Here is a 24,187-nt window from a genome sequence, read left to right as displayed (position 1 = left end):
AACCTCTGCTGATAAGGAAAGCCAAGTCCAGTTTTGCTGCAGAGACATGGCCTTGTTGAGTACAGAAGCAATGAGGAGGGATGCTGGCAACCGCCAGCACTTGCAGAAGAGCAAAGTTTTGGATTTGGAGTTCTAGGCCAGAGGTGAGAGCTGAAGTGAAACCAGAGGTATCAGTTCTTCCCTACCCCAGAATTAGAAGCATTTACACTAATAAGTTTTCATTAAGGAAAAAGATCCCAACTATCAAAACTTATGGGAATAGAGAAGATGGGAGTTCATTTTCAGAGAAAGATACTGAAGTAAAAATGTCTCTCCTGACCCAATGTTAAATGGCTACTTCCCCCAAAAGAATTTATAGAAAAAGTAAAAAAAGACTTTAAAATCAATTGAGAGAAACTGAGGAAAAACTTTTAAAAATAAGAATCATTCAAGAAAAACAAGAAAATTATGGAAACCAGAAACTAGAACTAGAAAAGGAGATCCAGAGTCTTAAAGAAGAAAATAATTCTATACACAGCAACACGACCAATTCTGATGGATATGGCTCTAACAGATGATTCAGGCCAATTCCAATGGTCTTGTGATGAAGAGAGTCATCTACACCCAAAGGGAGGACTGTGGGAACTGAGTGTGGATCACAACATAGTCTTTTCACTCTTTTTATTGTTGTTTGCTTGCATTTTGTTTTCTTTTTCATTTTATACTTTTTGATCTGATTTTCCTTGTGCAGCATGATATTTGCCGAAATATATATAGAAAAATTGCACATGTTTAACATATATTGAATTATTTGCCATCTAGAGGAAGGGGTGAGGAGAAGGGAGAGAAAAAAAATTTAGAACACAAGATTTTGTAAGGGTGAATGCTGAAAATTATCCATGTATATATTTGAAAATAAAAAGCTTTAATTTAAAAAGAAGAAAAATAATTATTTGAAAATTAGAATTGATTAAGGGGAAGTCAATGAAACTATAAGAGACCAAGAAATAACTAAACAAGCTATAAAGAATGAAAAAAAAATGGAACAGAATATGAAACATCTTCTAAGAAAAACAACAGATGTAGAGAATTTATAAAAAAGAGAAAATGTAAGAATAATTGGCCTACTTGAAAGTTATAACCAAAAATAGAACCTTGACACAGTAATGCAAGAAATAATCAAAGGAAATTATCTTGAAGCAATAGAACAAGAGGGTAAAGTGTGTGTGTGTGTACACATCCACAGATATATGTAAATATAAATATACTATTCATCAGAAAGCATGTAGCAACATTATTGTTAAATTTGGGAGAAAAAAGCCCAATGGAGAGTAAATTTTATAAGAAACCAAAAACAAACAAGCAAACAAAAAAAGGAATATTTTGTAACTACAATTAGATTTATATAGGACTTATCGGTAACTACAATAAAAGACTGCAGGTCCTAGAATATTACATAACATTAATCAAAATAATTATTCCTATATCATACCTACCAAAACTCACCATAATATTGAATTGAAAAAAGGACATTTAACAAACTCATAGATTTTCAATATTTTCTCAACCACATATGAACTTAACAGAAAAGTTAACATATAGGAGCCAATATCAAAAGTATTTTCAAGGAACATAAAAATGACAAACTTTATGCTTTTTTATGTGAAAATGTAAATGATATAGCTAAAATTGACATTATTGATTGAATAGTTCCAAAGAAAGATTGAGGCAGAACCAAATATAATCAAATATAATTCTAAAAAGCAAAACCATCTAAGAAAAATAAAAATATTAATTATTCTATATGAATGAGGTAAAGAGAAAAAAACTGACAAAGAGGAATTTGATGGGGGAGGAGGGCTGGTAGATCTGAACCTAAACACATCAAAAATGGGTAAAATAATGAACAATACATACATAGTGGGATGAGAAATATAGATTAGTAGGAAAGGGATAAAGAGGGAAAGAGTCAGGGGAGAAGATAAGGGAGGGAACCATGGACTGGAGAAGTTAAGTAATCTCAAAGCAAATTAAGGAACAGAACTAAAGTAGTTAGCAGGGATAGGAAATAAGAAATGTACATAAATATAATAACAATAATCCAGAGCAGAATTTATTAGGAAAAAAAGTAGAGCTAGGTGATCAATCACTGATCTCAGACAAAGTCAAATATAAGATTCAATAAAGAGAGAAATCTATATTATATGTCAGCCATATAAATTTCTTTTTAGATTCATGTCTACTACATATGTATAAGTGTGTATGCATATATGCCTATTAGGTATGCATATAGGTGTATTTGTGTGTGGGTGTGTATGGGGATGAATATATATGTATGCATATACATATGTGTGTGTGTGTGTAAATATATCCTTGCTTAATTATAGCCTGCTTGGAGGTGGTGGGGGAAGTGAAAGGGGAAAAAGAATAAAGTAAAAATGCACAGCAGAGAACAAAAGAATGACATAAAAAGTGAGTCATGAATACATCTTCTATTATTATATATGTCTTCTAGAAATGGAAATTTATTGTTAAATATTTTGAATATTTCCTGATCTTCTCCTAGGCACATGACACTGTTTTGTTTTGTCTTTATTTTGTTCTGTTTTTTTGTTCTGTCTTTATTTTTTCCCATCATTCTGTCTTTATTTTTCTATTTGATTTGTTTTTATTTTGCATTTAGTTTTAAATAAATAATTTTTAAAAGAATTAATATTGTGCTACCTACCTATTGCATTTGTTATAAGGCAATAAGTGGAGACAATGAAGTGCTATGTAATGATGGCTTACATCATGCTTCAATCTCTAACTACAGATTGTAAAGTGCTACATAATTGTTTTGTAATTATTGTTTAAAGTGATGCTGATTTTTTGAATGATGTGTTCAATAAATACAATAACATCATATATATATATATATATATATATATATATATATATATATATATACCACACTAAATTGGGTTACTTATGAAGATATTTGATCCCAATTATCCAGTTCATAGCACAATAAACAAATAAACAAACAAAAAAAAGATTATATATAAGCAAGTGTAGTTACAAAAAAGAGACAAAGAAATACGCAAAACCTCTTATTTAAAATTTTAGCACTTTACTTATAGGAAAACCCCTCAGGCTTTCAGAATAGATGTCTATTCCCACCTATTTAACAAATAGCTGTTACAGATATGTTTAAAAATTAGGATTCCTGGGGGGAAAGGGATAAGAAGCAAAATCAGGGCTCAAAGAGAACTGTTAGTGTCAGACACAGAAATAGCAATGAGAAGGTGAGAACTGACAATTTGTTGCAATAGCAAGTGTAAAAATAGAAAATATTCTAATACTAGTTAGAAGACTACAGAGTACATAGCTGTTTAGAATAATTCAGTGTGGGAACAAATGGCCTTCTATAAAGCTTATAGGCTCTCAGAATATTCATTCACTATCAGCTGTTCTGCTTAGCTTGGCCTCCCCCAGGATGGGCTTGTGACCTAAAAATCTCATCATCTTGGAGATCAATTCAACTTCTATACTCCAAGATTCCTCAGTAGCTTGAGTTATCTCTTACCCTCTTAGTGAAAGGCTGGAGAGTACAGCAGTGAACATTCAAAATCTCATGTAAAAGTCTCACACATTTTCCAATGAATTTCATTTGTCATCAAATGCCCGTTTGGTTTGGAGCTTCTAGTGCTCCATATGTCCCAGCCCCTTTTCAACTTCTTGCTGTGTATTGTCTTCTTCTGTTATATTATAAGGTATTTGAAGTCTGAGACTATTTTTTCTTTTTCTAATTTGCATCCAAAGCATTGAGCATATAGAACCTGGACCAAAGTAGAAATTTAATAATTTTAATAAATATTGACTTTTCACATTGCTGAATTACAGAACAATAACTGATGTTTGTAATTATGGTCCATCATCATCATCATCATCATTAAAGAAAAGATAATGTTTCCTTAAAGGAAGCAGAATGATATAGTAGAAAGAATAGTACATCAGGAATCAAATAACAGGGATTCAAATTCTGGCTCTTCCATTTACTAACCATTGGACATTGCATAAAATACATCTCCGGGACTCGGGTTTTTCATGATAATATATTTGAATTTTGACTTCATTTCACAGCCATTGTGTTTCCTTCTAGTTAATAATTCTGGGAGCTTTATTAAATGTCCAGATACCATCCTTCACTTCTAGAATTCTCTTAGTTTATATTGTAAAGCCTTTATACTGTTCATTTAAGAAAATAAAATAATTATAACATTATTGAGGATAAAATTATAATAACTGATTAGCACATTTGTCCATCTCTTTAATCCTTGGCTCCTCTCAGGCCCTTACCTTTTAAAAATCTTTTATCCTTTTTAGACTTAAATATAAGACAAGAGAAAAAAAAGATAACATTGCTATGTACATAGCAGAACGCAAGAGAAGAGTCAATAAAAAAAAAAACCTTCATTTTCAAGAAACTATATAATAAATACTGTAGATCATTTTCCAAGCAACCCAACTTTTCTTTACTTCCTTATAGTTTGCTCTCTGTGGTTGTTGTTCTCTGTTAGGCAATAACAAGCATATTTGAAGCAAGATGTTAACTCAGTGGAATTGATGAGATGATGGTTCTCTAAGTTCAAATATACTCAGTATACTATAATGATACAATTACAATAAGGTATATAAGGGCTGAGAAGGACTGGAAGAGAGACATTCTATCTTTGACCAGCCTCAGGGTGGCTCTCCTGCCTCCTGCACTGTGGCGGAAACTGGTTCAGATTGGGAGGCTGAAGGAGGCAATAAAAACTTTGGACTCTATTCCTGACCATTCTCCCATTGTCTTTCCTGCTGAGACCAGTACTCTTCTGGAGGACCTCCAGAAAGCTAGCCTGAACATTACCCCTCTCCTTCCTTCTCTACACACTAAAGAAGACTACAATTAAATACACACATACATATAAACATAACATCTATAAACATAAACATATATATAAACATACAAATATTCATCCATATTTTTGTAAGATCGTACTATGCATATTTCCACCTGTGATCTTTCTCTGAAGGTGGATAGCTTCTTCCTTCATAGGTTCAAGTCTATCCATGTTTTTTTTTAAACAGAATCAGCATACATTTTGTATACCAGTGCAATATTCCAACACAATCAAATCTTATCTAAGAGATTTTGTATGAAACTTTTTTCCTCCAATTTTCTGCATTCTTTTGTATTGAATAATAATAACTACATTGGTTTTATTTACACTTCGGTAATGATCTTATAATATAGTTTGAGGTCTGATATATCCTTCTTTACTTCTTTTTCCTTCAACTTCTTTGAAATGCTTAACTTTGTTTTTCTAAATGATCTTTGCTATAATTTTTAACTCAATAACACAATTATTATTGTTAATTTAATTGGGATGGCATTCAATACATTATTTATTTTATTCAATAAACATCTAAGAATGACTCTGCCTTCACATCTGCCAGTTCTCCCAGTCTGTCCTTTGATAAAGTCTATCTGGGCTAGATAACTTCACCTCATGGAGGTCAAATTTTATCAAAAATGCAATAACTCTTGCTTTATCTACCTCAAAGGTTGTTGAGATAAATAGATTTTGTTGTCTGTGAAGTAATATACATTGGTATGTTTATGAGAGATATTATTATTTTGGTGGCTATTATTACCTTTTTTCTAACTCTTCACCTCTAACAATGCCCTGGGTGTTGTACCTGCCCACATATGGGCTTAATTAAACTTAAGAAGAATCCTTTCTCCAAGAGTTAAGATGGAAAAGTAAGGCATTTCTGTATCTGACTTTGTGAAGCACAAACTTCTAGGGGAAAAAATTCTTCAGCATTGCAGATTGAGGGCATAACACCTTTATTTATTGTAACTTTTAGCTGTTTATCCCAAATTAAAAATGCTATTCCAGTATGCATAAGCCACTAACCCCTCCCCACTCCAAACCCTTTAATTATTGTAAAAATAGAAGCCATTCAACCACAGTTCTCTAACCTGATAACCATGAATAATGCACATTAATGCATAGTCTAAGAATAGGAAATTCAGCATGCTGACTGAGACAGACATGCAGGGAGGGGGAGAGACTAAGAAGGAAGTGAATTAAAAATATATAGTTTATAAGAGTCACACATACATTGACCATACACACAATTTTCTTGGTGATACTTTTTTTCACTGATCTGGTGCTGACCGAATAGAATGAACTCTTTTCTGAACTAAAAAATTATTCATGTAGAAGCTATCCTATGAGCTAGACCCCAACTGCTCAGTTAGTTTTGATTGCACTAAAGGCTTCTGCTTCTCTTTATATAGCATTAAAAGCACACTTTAAGTAGTAAAGGTCTTCTCTTCCTGCTATAGGTGACATGATGAGACTATATCTCAAAATAGACTTATCATAACTGATCATAAACCCCCAGACCTCCAGACTACAAATCCATAACCATTCTATTATAAATACAACATCTAACTTACTTGCACTTCCGCAGGACCTTTATTTACAGTGCAAGTGTGAGTCAGGTGGTATAAAAATATTATCAGCTAGATGGTAAATAGAACCCTAGACTCTTATCTATCTGTCACATTAACCTCATTTTGCCTCAGTTTCCTCATATGTAAAAATGAGTTGGAGAAGGAAATTACAAACCCTTCCAGTATCTTTGCCAAGAAAACCCCAAAAAGAGTCACAAAGAGTTGGAACCCCAAAAAAGATTGAACAACAATTTCACCAATAAGGAAATTCATATCGTAACTTAAAAGTGTCTCTCTTTCTCTTTGATGATGTACATATAACTTTTGTGTCAGGAAGTAAATAACATGCATCAGCATAGTTCCTCTATAGACAAGGCTGGTCTTTGCACTGATCAAAGTGCTTAAGCCTTTCAGTGCTTTACTTTGTAATATTGGTGCATGTACTTTCTGACTGTGGAATTCTGGGTAAGTCACTTCACCCTGTTTGCCTCGTTTTTTTTTCTTTTTTTTTTTTTTCTGTAAAATAATTTGGAGAAGGAAATGGCAAAGTATCAGTATCTTTGACAGAAAACCCCAAATTATTATACACAAATGAAACAGTGGAAAGACACTAACAAATCATTATTGTTGTGATTACCTGCTCCTCTCCTGCTTCCATGTTTACATACTCTTCTCATGCATTCCAATGATGAAAAATAACAAATTTCATCCCATTTTTTCCTCCTTTGTATAATATTATTCTACAAATATTATGTAATATTTGACCCTTCCTTCTTATTCCTCAATTCAAACTGTTAGAATATATCCAATCTGTCCATAGGATTTCTGGTTTTCTGAAAAGTTGATGACTTTCCTCTATCTCTACTATTAGTATCTTAGCCATCATACTATTCTTTAAAATTGCTCATATAACTATCTTTATAAGCGATCTTGTGTTTCTATTTCAATTGTGTTTCTACTTTTATTTCTGTCATATTTCTACTTATTTTTGGATTTTATATCAAAAATGTTTGAATGAGCTTCATTTTTTTAAAAGTCATTTTCCAATTCCTTATAATTATAGCACTTTTCAAAGAAAATTAATCTTAATTGCAAGTCTATATCTTTTGTCTTTTAGAATATTATATCCTAAGATCTCTTCTTATTTATGTCAATAGTTGCCATGATTTTAAATATAGTTCATTGGGAGCTTCTTTCTGGATATAGTCAGAATTTTTTCTTTGATTTGAAAACTTTGGATTTGACAATAACACACTTGAATCAGTGGGCACTTTCTGCTTTTATTTTTCTCTAAATTCTAATAGACATCAGTAGTTTTAAATTATGATTTCTTGAAATATAATATTTAGGCCTTTTAAAATCATGTTTTTTTTCAAGGTACAAAGCATGGGCACTCTAATTTCAAAGATTCAAAGGTTCTACTGCTTCTATAGCGCCATCTTTAATCCTCCATTCATAAACTCACTTCCTTCTCTTTTTGAATTCTTCTATACACTTTAATACTTTCTAATTTGTATCCTTCACATTGAGTTTTGTATATTTTCTCATCTCTACGGAAAGAAATAGGTAAGAATTATTCTATATAAGAAGGCAGGATTGAATTGTTATTTGTCTGGTGGATAAAAGGACTGTATTGCTGAGACTCTGAATCCATCAAAATAATCAAATTATTATTAAGAAGTTAAACCTACCTTTATAACCTCTACCTATTACTCCTATGTCTGACCTGCTTCAAATCTCTAAAGTGGCATCAATTAAATGAGAGAGCATTTAAGGTACTTTGTAATCAGAAAGTTGTCCTAAATGTCACCTATAAATACTATTGTCTGCTTCCAATTCTTCCAAGTTTTACCCACTCATAGAATCTGCAATGCTTTTGCCTGAAAGAAAGAAGGATTTTGGTTATAGCTGGAGGCATGAGCATTGAAACTTTGGGCACTGGGTTCTACTCCCAGCTACAATTATTAGTCATGTGGCCTTTTATTTTGCCAAAGCCTAATTCATTGAAGGCTTATATAAGGATGGTTGAATCCCAAAGCAAAGTGTGAATATGGGTATTTACTAAGGTAAACTATTTAGGTTGCTTCCTTTCATGTGAGTACCTAAAATACAGCCTGTTTTCAAAAACTTTACAACAAGCTCTATTTAATATAACTGGAGAAGCAAGAGATGTCCTGACCTTTAAGTCCCAGAGATCATCTGGGTGAGCAGATATGAACTCTTAATTTCATCAGTTTTCCAGCTAGGTGTCTCAAAGGGATGAGGTAGGAGTTGAGAATGCTGGTAATAATTTGTTTGAACTGTCAGTGATGTGTGTACCTTATATTTTTATAAGATTCCAAGTCTTTTAAAAGAATTTGTCTCAGAACAACAATGCTCATAGGTTTGGAGGTACAAATATTAGCTCTATTTTAGAGTAAAGGAAACAAAGAAAAAAGAACACCATTTATTAAGCACCTATTATGTTCTAGGAATTATTCTTGAAGTGCTTTACAAATATTATATTTTTTATCTTTACAATGACCATGGAAGTTATTATCCCAATTTTATAGTTGAGGAAACTGAGGCAGAGAGATTAACTGAGTTGTCCAGGGTCACACAGCTAGGAAGTGTGATGCCAGATTTGAATTTAGGCTTTCCCAACTCCTGACCCAGGCTCTATTCACTATGTTCCCAAATTTTCCTTTGATTCTAAGAACAAAATTGACAATGATAAAGAGACTTTTCTACGTCTACAGAGTAGAGAAGCATCAGAATCATATCTGGACCCAAAAATTTATTTCTCTTTCAACTATTATATTATAAATTATAGCAAGAATCAGTTGCAGGATTTGAACTGAGTTTTTCAAACTAAAGATTCTTTTGTTATGCCACAGTTTTCTTTTATTGCTCTGACTCAGTTTCCCTAATTGTTCTGCTCAGTCCTGTGAAACCTCCCCTCCCTGTTCATCAGAATACTTGATAAGGATAAAAGGTCTTACGTTTTAGATTCAGAATGCCTCTCCCCATCCCAAGCTATCAGAATAGCAGATACTGTCTTATCAAGATGCCTCTCCCCATCTCCAGAGTGCTTCCCCCTATTATGTCATCCCCCTCTACCCTGTCAGAGTCTCTTCCAGCTCTCTGACTTAGCCCTTGCCTCAATCTACTCCCTGAGTCTAAGCCACGTCTATATATGTCATTGAGAACTCACATTTTTTTGCTGGATTCTTGGAGAAGATAGTCTTATTCAGCCCTGAGACCAAATCATGGATCCATTTGGTCCCAATAAAGCTCTCCCTTTTAAATAAATTAATAAATACTCTCTAATCTTTATCTTGCTTCAGTTTCTCCAGCATTATACTTTGTATCATAGTATTTCCTCCTTTACTTTTACTCCAGGATCTCAAAAATACACACAAACCTATTTTCATTCCTAAAAGAACCTCACTGTTCTATCTACTCCTGCCAAATAATACACCAAAAATAGCTACTAAACTTCACACCTACACAAACATACATCCCCCAGACACACACATGTGTGTGTGTGTGTATATGTATATGTATATTCATGAGCTCTGTCACCTAACATACTCACACATACTCATGTGTTTTTTTCCTCCACATATTTTAATACTCTCACAATACCCACACACTCACATACTTTCCATTTCACATAAGATACATACAAAAGCAAACATATGCACTGTTCAAACATTAGACACATATGCTTGTACACACTATCTCATTCACAGACATACATGTAAATACAAATAAATGGCAATACCATAGAGCCCTTGAGAAAACAGAATAGCTGAAGCTGCTGTTTGTAGTGAACAATGATTTCTCTCTGTCCTCTTTCATCCTTACATGTTTATGACTATGTTGAAAAAGTGAGCAAACAAAGCGAGGACAGATCTCAGCCAGGGTCTGGGAGGCCAAAGTATTGGTGATGCTGATTCAACAGACTCCATAAAATTCAGCTGACATCCCTACATTCGCCTGCTGAATGTTTTTTTTTTTTTTTTTTTTTTTTTTTGAAAGTACTCGCTCTGTGAAACTTGAGCACAAAATCCATATGAAGTTTATTTACGGCCATATGATTTTCTGTGAAAATGCTTGAGAAAGCGCTTTTGTTTTCTGTTGTGAAAATAAAAGGGAAGAAAAAGAGAAACAGTTGAACCTGCTTTTGCTGACCACAGCATTGCATCTGGGGGTCTCTGTGTTCTGAATAAATTTATTGAATTAGTTGGATTTTTCTGCCTCACACTAATAGAAAGGTGAGACAAGTGAGGGATAGATGATAGTTACATTGTTGGGCATGCCCAATCTGGAGCCATATTTTGCTTAACTATGTACAATTGTTAAGGGGCACATTAACCTGATAGATAGTACAGCTAGTTTCAATATCAGGCATCTCCAACAAATACTGGCTGGAGGATTCTGGGCAAGAAACTTAATTGTTTAATGTTTAAACAACTCTTCTAACCTTCATAGGCGGTGCAGACCTTTTGCATTGGTTCAAGGAGAGTTCTGAAACAATTCCAGGTCCAGTCTCTGTACTTAAATGTACTAAATTACTCTGTACTAACTTAAAGTTATTTGTAATGAGGGAAGTGTTGGGAAGGAAAAGGGGATTAATGTTATTGATTCTCTCAAAACACACACACACACACACACACACACACACACACACACACACAAACACATCAAAACTAGCTTTTTGGATTTATGACTTCTTGGGCTATTCGGGTTAAAATCAAATGCATACTGAAAGCAAAAAGTAAGTTGTATATAAGAATGATTCTTGGTTTATTAAAAAAAATGCTCTCTTGTTATCTCAATGTGTTTCCATTGTCTATGGAAATATATCAAGATATCTTATCCTTGTATTTAAGGCTTTCCAAGTAATATTAAGTATGACACTTCAACTATATGGGCCTCATTTTATCATCTCTGAAATATGAAGATATTGCCTTGATGCTATCAAAGGTTCCTCCAAAGTCTGACAGCCTAAGATCTAGTTTCCTTTGTCTATGTCCTAGAATCTCTACCAAATATAACCCTCTGTAATTTTGTGATTCTTAAAAAAAAAAACAAAACCTACTGTTTATATAACACTTTATGGTTTATAAATCACTTTACAGATAATATCTCATAGAATACTCACAACAAATCTGGGAAGTATTATTACCACTTTATATATAAGAAAACTGAGGCAAAGTGGCTGGCTTGCCCAGGGTCATACCACTGCTAAGAATCTAAAATAGGGTAATTCAAGATCTGATGAATACAAGTTTAGGATTCCTAATGAAGGAATCACTAAAGATTGAATCCTAGAGAGGAAGTCCTAGAGGGCACTAGAACATCAGGAAGAGAAGAAACAATAACTATCTCCACTCAGATTTTCTCAAAGGCAGATCAAATTGGTTTTCTGCATTAGCATTTCAGGAGTAAATTTCATGGTTCACTGAGAAGGAACAAAGGAATTTTGCCATGTGAACATCAGAGCACATCTGGATTTCTGTATGCAAGTCTAAGAAGCACATTTTGGAAAACACATAAGCTGGAACATATTCAGGGAAAGGAGACTAAGATGGTGATACATGCCATAAAAGGATCTTTTGATAGAATCAGGTAATATTTAGCCTAATGATGAAGGAAGACCATGACTATTGCAATTAATCAAAGGGCAATAATGTGCAAGAAGATTTAGAGACACTTTAGACACAGAAGTCAGAACTGGAAAGTGATGGTTGGAAGTTGCAAAGAAGCTGTGCTACAATTAAAGCTAACCAGGAGTAGAAAACTGAGGCTCAGTAAATAGTTTCCTATCATTAGGAAGTGTCTAAACAGAGGAAGAGCATGAGTATGTGGTAGGGATGATGGAGGAGAATTCATAAAATGTGTAGGCAACGTTCTTTGACCCTAGAACAGCTTCAATTCCTCTCTTTGCCTATTAGATTCTTAAAGCCCAAATCAAACACCACTACCTCCAGGAAACCTACACAAATCCCTTGTCTAGTAATCAGTTTTGTTCATCATACCTTAGATAGTACTTTATAACTTTCTAATCTACAAAAGTAGTTTTGACATGGTGGAAAGATAGCTAAACAATATCAGGAATGCCAGAATTGAAATTCTACCTCAAATAAAGTGTGTGATGCTTGTAAGATCATTAATTGTCTTTAAACCTCCTTTTCCTCAACCTGTAAAGTAAGAATAATAATAATCACCTACATTGCAGATCTTTGTGATAGAAATGAGATAAAATATAAAAAGCACTACTATAAACATCAATATGTTATGTGTTAGCATTTTTTTAATTCTTAACTCTCATGTACCCATTATGCAAATGTTTTAATTCATCTTATCTGTATTAGTTTCTCATGCCTGATGTGACTGTGATATCTTGAAGATAGAGAGCATATTAAGATAGGTAGGTTAAGTAAGCTTTATTCTGCAACTTCCTCACAGTCTAAAAGAGTATCCTGTACAAAGTATATACTTAATAAATATGTTTCATTTTATTCAGTGTCTCAGAGAATCTTGTCAGATCTGATATTTATTTCATTTTTTTTCCTTTATTATTTTCCCTTCTAAAATTTCATTCAATTGGTTGATTTGCAGTAACCAAAATGGTGGAGTAAGCAGTAAATGGACACAACCCTCTCATATTCACCTACAAACAACCATAAAATAGTACCCTAAAACAAATCCTGAAATAATAGAACCAGTAAAAATATGGGATGAAATAATCTTTTAGTCTAAGAATCTTGGAAAATAGTTAAGAAAGATTCGTCTCAGGTAAAAAAGAGAATGAAGTTTACGACAGGAATCATCCCAGAATCTGGCAGCAAGCCCACCTCAGCAAATCAGAAGTAGGATCCTGAGCCGCAAAAGTAGTGAAGCAGGAAAACTCTAACACCAGGACCCCCACCCCCATGCCTCAGCATAGCCAGAGGAAGGGGCAGACTCAAGTTCTGAGAATCACCAAGTGTTTCAATATAGCTCTGGGCAAACAGACAGACTTCAGTGGCCATATATGTTTCAAAGTAGTCCTGGGGGAAATGCAGAAACACCCACCAGGCTCAGCACATGCCAGAGACCATCAGAACCTTGGCTCAGCACCAGGAAAGCCGCTAGACCCACACAGGCTCCAGCAGCATCAGACACAAGTTCTCCAGGGCCTCAGGATAAGATCAATGCAGACCAGGTAAACAGAAAGGGCCTGCAGTTCCTGGCAAATGAAGCCTCAGCTAGTGCCCCTTCCAATCCCGAAAGCAGAGCTCAAATTTAAAAGAAAAGAAAAAGGCCAAAAAAAGTTGAGCAAAAGACAATAAAAGAATGTGATCACAAGGAAATTATTATAGTGACAGGAAAAATCCACACATAAAGTCAGGACAACAATGTCAAAACACTTACGGGCAAAACACCAAAGAAAAATGAGAAGGGGTCTCAAAACCAGAAAGAATTTATGGAAGAATTCAAAAAGGAGCTTAAAATCTTATAAGACTGGTAGAAGAACAATTGAGAAAAGAAATGAGAGTGATACAAAACAATTATTAAAGAAATAAACAACTTAAAAATATAAAACAACAGTTTAAAAAGTGGAAGTGGTTAAATGGAAAAGGAGATACAAAAATCCACTGAAGAAAGCAACTCCTTAAAAAGTACCATTGGTCAAATGAAAAACGAAGCACAAAAACTAACTGAAGAAAACAAATTTACAATTGGGAAAATGGAAGCTAAAGACTCTATGAAATATCAAGAATCAATCAAATAAAATTAAAAGAATGAAAAAAAAAAGTAAAATACCTCATTGGAGAAATAAATGACCTGGAAATAGATACATGAGAGGCAATGTCAGAATCACTGACTTCCCTGAAAGTCATAATCAAAAAGAGGACCTGGATTTCATCTTTCAAAAGATTATTAAGGAAAACTGTCCTGATGTCCTGAGCCAGAGGACAAGACAAGCCTTGAAAGGATACAATGGTGATCTCAGAAAAGAGATCTCAAAATAAAAATATCAATGAACATTATAGCCAAATTTCAGAATCATCAAATCAAGGTAAAAACACTAAAATGGTCAGAATGGAACATTTCAAATATAGGATAGCCACAATCAGGATTACACAGGATTTACAAGCTTCAACATTAAAGGTTTGGGAATTATGCAACATTATACTTCACAAGACAAAGGATTTGATTTGTTTTGGGTCTGTGTTTTTTGTTTGTTTGTTTTGTGTTTCTTCATTCTTCCTCTTCTTCCTTTTGTTCTTCTTCCTTCTTGTCTTCTTTTCTTCTTATCTCCTTCTTCCTCTTCTTTTCTTCTTCTTCTTTCTTCTATTTCTTTTTCTTTTACAAAAATTATACTCAAGGAAGATAGATACATAGAGTAAAGATAAGCAGCTAGAGCAGAATTATTATGCAATAGCTGAAGTTTAAATAAAAACAAGCATAGAAATCCTGACCTCAAACAAAATGAAAACAAAAATAGACCTAATAAAAAGATACAAGGAAGGAAACTACATCTTGCTAAAAAAAAAAAAAAAAAAAAAAAAAAAAAAGGTACCACAGACAATGAATAAATATCAATACTAAACACATGTGCACCAAATAGTATGCCATCCAAATTCTTAAAAGAGAAGTTAAATCAGTTATAGGTTCATGACCAAACAAGAGATAGAAAGCATTATGGAATGTAAAATAGATAATTTTAATTAGAATTAGTTAAGAAGCTTTTGCACAAACAAAATCAATGCAACCAAGATTAGAAGGAAAGTAGGAAGATGGGAAACAATTTTTCCAGCAAATGTGTTTAATAATGGCCTCGTTTCTCAAATATATAAAAAATGGAGTCAAATTTATAAGATTACGAGTTATTTCCCAATTGGTAAATGGCCAAAGATTATGATCAGGCAATTTTCAGATGAAGAAATCAAAACTACCCATAGGCATATAAAGTAGTATTCAACTTTTGATTAGAGAAATCTAAATCAAATCTTAATTTGAGATACCACCTCATACCTATCAGGTTGATTGATATTTTTAAAAAAAGGAAATGACAAAGGTTGGAGAGAATGTGAGAAAAATGAAATATAAATGCATTCTTGGTAAAGTTCTGAACTGATCCAATCATTCTGGAGAACAATATGGAACAACGCCCAAAAGTCAACAACACTATGTATGCCCTTAGATCCACTAATAAAGTATCCCAAAGATATCACAAAAGAGGAAAAGGACCTACATGTGCAAACACATTTATAGCAGTTTTTTTTCTGGGGGTGGCAAAACATTGGAAATTGAAGGGAGGCCCATCTATTAGGGAATAGTTGAACAATCTGTAGTATATGAATAAATTAGAATATTACTGTGAAATAATAAATTATTAACAGGCAGATTTCATAGAAACCTAGGAAGACCTATACAAACTAACGAAAAGTGAAATGATCAGAACTAGAAAACATTGTACACTATATAAGCAATATTGTGTGATGACCAAATATGAATGATTCATCTCTTCAGCATCACAATGATATAAGACAAGTAAAAAGGATTCATGAAGGAAAATTCTGTTTACATTCAGATAAAAAAATTTGATGGAATTCAAATGTAAAACAAAACATTTTTCACTGACTTTATTTATTCATGTTTTTTTTCTTTTGATGTTTTCTTTTTCACAATTTTGACAAATATAAAAATATGTTTTCCACGGTAGCATATATAAATAACCTACAACAAATTGCCTACTATTTGAGTAAGAGAAAGGAGAAGGGAGAGAGGAATAAAATTTTGTAAAAATGAATGCTAAAAATTATCTTGACATGTAACTGGGGGGGGGATAAAAATACTATTTATCAAAAAGTTTTAAAATAGCTCACATCACTGTAAGATAAAGGGAATATATAATAGATTAAAAAGATGATTAGGACAGTGATTTTCTTGTTTGGGGTATATTTATCCCATGATCAAAGGCTAATGGGAAATGACCATCAAGTTCAACACTATGTACTTTTATTCCTATATGTAGATCTATACCCAAACACCCCTAGCCAAATAACTATCTTTTAGACTTTCAAAAACGACATTAGTTTATTTTTGGGAGTCCAAGTGGAAAAGATATAAGAAAGTTATTCTAGACACAGGAAATCATCAATTTCACACATATGAAGTAGAACAGACATGGTTAGACAGTAATTGGTCGGTAAAAATCTAGGCGTTTTAGTGGGCTGCAATTTCAATGTGAGTAATCAAAGCAATCAAAGTGGCAGCCAAAAAAGTTTACATGATTTCAATTTGCAGAAAGGAGATTTCTGATAATAAAAACAGAAGAGTCTCTATTCTTTCCTGGTCAGACCACAATTGGAGTATTTTGTTGAATTCTGGGCAATGTGGTTTGGGAAGCACATTAATATGCTAGAGAGAGGTGGATCAAAGGCCAACCAAGATAAATTGGCATCAAATTCAGAAAGTCCTGGATTCACTTCTTGCCTTTAATATATATTGGTCTTATAACCATAAGCTTTTAAAACTCTTGGTTCTCCAGGCAGCCTTCTAAGATTTTAAGTTTCAGAGCACATGTATCAGCATTTATAGCAGTGATTTCCTAAACAGGAGCACCCTGAATTAATAAAATCATGGGTACAATCCATCCTCCTTCTTGCCCCATTCTCAAACTATACATTGTTATGTGAATAGGATGGATTAATAAAGCTGGAAGAATCTAGAAGGCATGCAGTCCTATATAAAATGAAATAAGCAGAATTTAGAAAACAATATGTAGAATGATAATGTAATCAAAAAGAACAACAATAAAATAATATGTATGTTGTGTATTATCTCTAGAGAACAGTTGAGGAAACATATCCTTTCCTTTAGGGGAGAGATAGGCTGATAAATTATAGATAAATAGACAATCAGAAGATGACTACGAAGACTAGACTATAGAATATCCTGTTGTACATAACAGACTGGTTTGATTTTGTTAAATTGTTTTTCTCATCCTTTTTGTTATTATAATGAGTAGTTCATTGGATGAAGAAGAAATATATTTTAAAATTGATGAAATATTAAACCAAATATATTGATAAAATGTAATGAATTTAAAATATAGCTCTGTCAATCTAGCTATAATCTATTTCTATATCTAATTATATATCTATCTTTTCTCTATCTTTTATAGCGTCTAACTCCTTCAGATTCAAGATGAAAAAATAACATCCAAGGAAGGATTGTGACCTATCCATAGCTCAGTGAATAAGCAATAGAACAAAAACTCTAACACACACGTATTGACTATGAAGTTCAGGATATGTTCTACTATGCCACAGTAAAAATTGATATATATTAATATATGTATATGTGTGTATATATATATGTGTGTGTGTGTATACACACATATACATATGAATGCATATGTGCATGTAAATACAACTGATTTTGATATTGGACAGGATCCTGCTAGTTAAAAAGTTCATACCCAAGTAGTTCTGACACCTACGTGTGACTTCCTTTTTTGAGGCTTCAGTTTTCTTATCTATAAAATAACTAAATGCAGTCTATAGTCTATTACAGCTTTATCGCAATTAATTTATCTTCTCAAATATTGTTCAGAATATGAAAAGTATTTTCTCACAGAAAAAATAACCATGTTTATGCATGTTCTTTCCATTACTACATGCTAATTTTGTTACCTTCTCACCTTTAGTCTTACTGCTCAGGAAAAACCCCATTCAATTGTCTAAACCCTATACATATTCTGAATCCAAGTACAAAAGCCAGTCCCTTTTCCCCAGGAAGTTTTCCCTAAATACCCCAATTATTAATGATCATCACTTTTTGCAATGCAGGGATCCACCCACCAGATAGTTGGAGTGAAAGCTTACCACACTGATGTTTTTTTTTTTTTTTTTTTTTTTTTATGACCTGACACAGAGTCTCAGTTGGAGATATCAATTCTAATAAAACTATGGGAGTTTGGGGGAAGACAGAGAGTATGAAGTGGAAGTGGAAGAATAAGGAGAAAGGTAGAATGAAAATTCTACCCAAATCAAAAATCAAATTTTACCCAAATCAAAAGCCCAAATCAATGTAGGTCATATTCAGGAAGTTTGTTGGATTCACCTTATATCACTGAAAATCAGCATGGTTGTAGAAGAAGAGGAAATTATTCAGAAGAATTTGACCAGGCTTCCTCTGACAGATAATAAACAAAATTCACTGGTGAAGATGGTCCAAGACAAAATCCCAGTTTCCTCATCCCCTTTAAAAAGAGAGATTTTAAACTAGCTCCTTTCTAATGCTTCTTCCATTTCTAAAACTCCAAGTTCTATACAGGAAGGCTCCTTCCAGACCAATGCCTCTAAGCTTCCTTTCAGCTTTAATATTCTTTATTCTGTGATTTATTCATGGTTATATTACAGAACAAACAACTAGAATTAGAAGAACAAGAGAAAGTCTCTTTTAAGCTGCCAGCAGCTTGCCAGCAGCAAGAACCTTATAAATGTGTGGTTGACATTTGTTAATCTAGAATGGATTGAATTGTAAAAATAAATAAGTAAATAATAGAATCTCATAGCTGCAGGAGTCACAGAACCTATTTAGATTTTTCTATACATAAATATGAATTCTCTCAACAACAGCCTTAGCAAATAGTCATAAACTTTTATTTGAAGACCTCCACAAGAATGAACTATTTCCCAAAGCCAGGGAATGACCTCCAAGGCAAGGAAACCCACTATCTCCTAAAATAATCCATTCCATATTTTGGTAGCTAATTATTGAAAAGTTTTATACACTAAGCTTTAATCTATTTCTTTGAAATTTTTACCAATTATTCCATGTTTTGGTCTCTGGCCCAAAACATGTTAGTTCCAAATGATAATCCAAATTCAAATCTCTGAGGATAACTATCACGACCCTTGTAAGTCTTTTGCTTATTCAGGTTGAACACCTCAGGTTATTCAACCAATATTCAAAATTTCCATCATCCCTCCCCTTTTGGAGACTTAATAGTAAATTAAGTCTCTAAACTTAAACTAAAATATGTTTTCTAGAAGTACACATTATAATTCAAATTTAAACAGTACAGAATATAGTTTCCCTAATTTTGTACCTTCTTCTTTTGTAAGAAAAGCTAAATTTGCATTCCCATTTTTGGCTATTCCACTATTCAGCTTATGGATAACTTACTGTCCACTAAAACACCAGAAGTTGTTTCATATGAATAATTGGTAAATCATATCTTGAAAACGTAAGGGTTTTTTCCCCCATATTGGAATCATATAGTTCATTTTCTGAAGTCAAAGGAATGAATCACGTTTATTCACAATAAAGTCTAATATCAGTAAACATCATTGTTTCAATCTGTTGAAATCTTTCTATTGGACAAATTTCTGTGGAAAAACCCTAGGCAGCACAGTACAGTAGAAGAAGTAGAAAGATTTGGAGACAGGAAGTATAGGTCTAAATTTCTCAAGTTAACTTTTAAGATAAGTCACTTAAACTCTCTGAGTCTCATTTCCTACCAGAAAAATAAGATATCAAGATTCAATAAACTTCAACTTTCTTTCTAGTTTGAAATCCATGATTCTATATTTTCAGGAAATGGACTTTTTTTTTAAAGGTCTTCATTGCTTGTACTCAGATAAGGAAATTTGGACTACTTGACCTGGGAACATTTGAGAACATAACAGAATTAAAGATTTTCAGAATTTAAAGGGAAATCATCTCAATTAGTCTGTTTTTTTTTTTATTAAAAAAAAATAAAGATGAGAAAGAGGGAAGGGAAATAGTTTACCTAAAGGCATACAATAATATTTGACAAATGGGGACAGGACAAAGACAAGGTTTTTTATTTGTTTTGTTTTGTTTTTCTTCTACTATATACTGCTCTCCAGAACTTCTGAGGACAGTGTTATCAGCCAAGTTATCAAACTGATGGAAGAAATGGCTTTAAAAAAATCTTCAAAGCACTTCTGTTCCAATCTTAAGCAAAACCTACTAGAACATAATCTTATTTTTTTTTCCTTGAGAAAAAAAAGACTCAATGGAATAGAGTTCTTCCCATGTAAAACAGAAGCCAATTAGTAACTTTTCTATAAATTTGCATTTTGTTTCTCCTTGAAGCCAAAAAGTTTACTTATGTGAACTCTTTCGACTTCTAGCCTTGAATTGTATGTGAATACCTGCAAAAAGGTATGGAAGATCTGATTCTGAAAAAGCAAACTGGAATTTTACCATGAGCGTTATTAAAGTATTAAATTAAATTATTATATTTTTGAACCACAGCTCTCATTACCCCCCAAAAAAATCTCATCCCAAAAGTAAAAAAAAAATCAATCAATAAAAAATGAATGGATGGATGAATGAATGAATAACAAAATAAATAAGTAGATAAATAAATAAATAAGAACTTCACATATACCAAATACTTTTAAAGAAGCAAAAATTGGAGGAAAAATTGATACCTGTCATTTCAGAAATGATTAAACAAGAACTACTAAATGAATAAAATGGATCATTAATAGGTTGTGGGCAATGACAAACATGATGAATATAGAAGATAGGTAAAATTAAATGAAAAATTAAAAAAGCAATGAGCAGAATCAGAAAAACAATGTACATGGCCCTAAGACTCTAAATGAGAAAAGCCATAATCAGAAAACAATTGAAAATTACTTCTTCAAAACTCAAATAACTCATCTTGGCCCTAAGAAGAAAAAATAAAAAGCATCACCTCTTGTTTCTTTGCAGAGTTGATGGACTGTGGGTGTAGAACACTAAAAATAAAATGTCAAGATTTTTTGGATATTTTGGTTAACTTTGATAAACTGTTTCCATTTTTTAAATTCTCTTTAAAAGAATGGCTTTCCGGTTGAAAAGAGATGATGTAAAAACAAAAGCCATCCATTAGATTTATTTTTATAAATTATCTTTTATAAAATTTATTATTATCAAATAAGATAATATTTATAAAGTGCTTTGCACAATACTTAGCTCATAGTAGGTGTCTAATCAGAGCTTATTTTCTTCCTTTTTAAAAAAAAAGTACATGACCCTAGGTCAACCGAGTGCTCCTTTCATTGTGTATAATGCCCCTGCTTCAGATACTGCCCCCACCACTTCAAAGAGACAAAAGCAGGAATTTGGGGGAAAGCATACCTTGGTATTCATCCTAGGAAAATCTGTTTGAATGAGAGGCATTCATGATAACCTCATCACCCCTCCCCCCAGCCTTTCTCTGGGTAAGGTTCCTGGCTATTGTCCCTAGTAATTGCACTTTTAATTATTCTTTTTGCTTATATTTGGCCCCTACATTTTAACCTACTAGTGAAATTTATTTCCTCCAGGCTCCAAATTATGAACTTCCAACTACTCATTTAATCTGAATATCATTGGCTAACTGATTCTGAAACCCAGAACTCCCCCGGAATGCTATTGCTGATATTTTGCTTCCCCTCCTCAGTGTGTACCCCAGTTGGCAGAGCCCCATACTATGTCGTTTATTAGCATAAAGCTGCTCCAGAATGAGACCTCCATCCCTTTGTCCCAAATGAATTTGGGGACTACTGCTTGAGGGGGGGAATGATGCAATAACAGTTTATGGTCCCCTAATTTTGGGGGGGGACTTCTGTTGTGGAAATCTAATTCCAAAGTCCTCTGGCTTTGCCCACCCACCCACCTAAAGTAGGAATGCTATCGTTTGACAATTTGCCTATTTCTGGAGACCACTCTTCAATTCATTGCTGATTGATAATCTGGTAAGTAATAATCTGGTCTCATTTTTTTCTACTTATGAGCCATTGAATTAGTATATCATTGCTAAAAGGCTGGATAAATGTGTCTCCTTGCTTGTTTTTCTGATGAATTCCCATACAATTCAGTCCACTTTGTAATGGTGTCACTATTACAATAAAGGTTTGTCCCTTGGCTAAAGAGATGGGGGAAAAAAGTGCATGATGAATGACTTTTTATATAATTGGTGGTAGTGTTTATAAGTGTGGTACACATATATGCTAAGAAAGATGAATCTAACTTTACCTACTTTTTCAAATGCACCTCACATCATTCTAAAGGAACACTCATTGCCTTCTTTCCTTCCCACTTGCTCTCCCCCTGCCTATTCTCAAATTTCCATTGATTAAGTCCGGCCTTTACACTTGCTGTTCCCCATGCCTGGAAAGGAACCCATTGCTTATCTTTTGCTATATATATTCTTTCCATCAATTCACATTCTAAGTGAGAATTTTTCATGAAGTTATTCTGATCAGCTTAGTGTTTTCCTGCTTTTCTCAAGTCTTTTGGATCATTGTGTTTAACATTTCTTATGCACTTATGTTCTGATTTGTATTTCAGTTGTTCATATGCAGACCTAATGCATCTCCTCCCTTAAATTTTCTATTATATTTCCCTCTCTGAGAATAGCAATTATGTTATTTTCCTGTGGATTGTAAGTCTAGTGCTAATAGGGCCTGAAAAAGAGCTCATGCTTAATAAATTTGTGTGTTTTATTGAACTGGAGGTTTTTGGTGAAAAAGCTCTTGGTTACTTAATAAATCTTTAAATATTGGAGTTTCATGGTGGCTTGTGCTCTGGAGATAGAGATCAATAAACTAGAATTCTATAGTTCCTTCAGTTTTATTTTCTTTTTCTGATCTTGAAGAATTGGGGATATTTTCGACTTGATTTGCCATGTAGTGTCTATGAGCTTATAAAGATTCGTTTTATTTGTTTTTCTTCTGCCCTTGCATAACCCTGACCCATGGTGTATAGTAATATGGGAAGGAAAGTGAACAAGGATATAGCATACTCGGAAAGGCAGTGGCTTTTGTCTTCAAGATAACTTGTATATTGGCTTTCTCTGCCTTTCTCCTAGCTCTTGGAAAAGCTTGGACGCATTCAGAAGTAGGGAAGAAAAAGAAATATCAATGATGGTACAACACTTGGAAAACAGTTTCTTTAGAATGTCCCTACTTGAAAATGCTATTAGTGATGGCTGACCTCAGCCACAACAGACTCTCCTTGCCATGTTTTTTTCAGTTATCTTCCAGAGACCCAGTGCAGAGTAAAGCAGAATTCATACCTTTTCACCTTTTTCTCCTTTGAAAAATGTTCCATGACCCTAGGGGAAAAAAAACAAACAGAAAAATGGAGAGAATTTAATTTAAAGCAGATAGATCAGTGTCCTCCTAGTAAAATTATCATTCATCCTAGAATATCTGAGAATTTTGAAATTCTTCCAATTAATTTCTCTCTATACAGAATCACTGTTAGTCTTTATAATGATCTCTAGTATATGTCATACTTAAATCAAACTATCCTATATTCAAGAGCCTACAAAGCCGTTCAAGTTTGATCCATCCCTTTTCCTTAATTCCAATAAGGCAAGTTTCTTAACAATCTACCATAAAACATTCTTGCCTTTGATAACACTTCTCCTTCTCTGTAATGATAAATATTTTAGCAGTCCTTCAAGTCCCTCTCATCCGTAAGACCTCTTCTAACCACTCCAGCCCCAAAATAAAGTCTTTCTTTTCCCATCTCCTAAATCACATAATAGCCATGACATATAGTTCTGGATCATTTCTGATTGACAATGACTTAGCAATAATAACTTTATAAGTGTAATAATAACTAATCGTTTAATTACATGTGTGCCATTATCTATAGTAAACATATGGTGCTAACTGTACCTTAGTTTATAAAGTCCATGGATTTATTTAAGCTTTT

At 33.3% G+C, this 24,187-nt stretch overlaps 1 protein-coding gene across 2 annotated transcripts in view; it reads right to left on the bottom strand.

Moving 5' to 3' along the window:
• The window catches only part of COL22A1 (collagen type XXII alpha 1 chain), a 578,696-nt gene that overhangs the window by 320,193 nt on the left and 234,316 nt on the right, over nucleotides 1–24,187 (bottom strand). For both annotated transcript variants that reach the window (XM_074264749.1, XM_074264757.1), the window contains one exon: nucleotides 23,541–23,579. In XM_074264749.1, coding sequence (XP_074120850.1) covers nucleotides 23,541–23,579 — 39 coding nt within the window. The remainder of the gene's footprint in view (nucleotides 1–23,540; nucleotides 23,580–24,187) is intronic.

The sequence above is a fragment of the Sminthopsis crassicaudata genome, chromosome 1, assembly GCF_048593235.1.
Source record: "Sminthopsis crassicaudata isolate SCR6 chromosome 1, ASM4859323v1, whole genome shotgun sequence".
Taxonomy (NCBI): Eukaryota; Metazoa; Chordata; class Mammalia; order Dasyuromorphia; family Dasyuridae; genus Sminthopsis; species Sminthopsis crassicaudata.
Note: the sequence above shows the minus strand (reverse complement) of the source record. Positions and strands in the feature narration are given on the sequence as shown.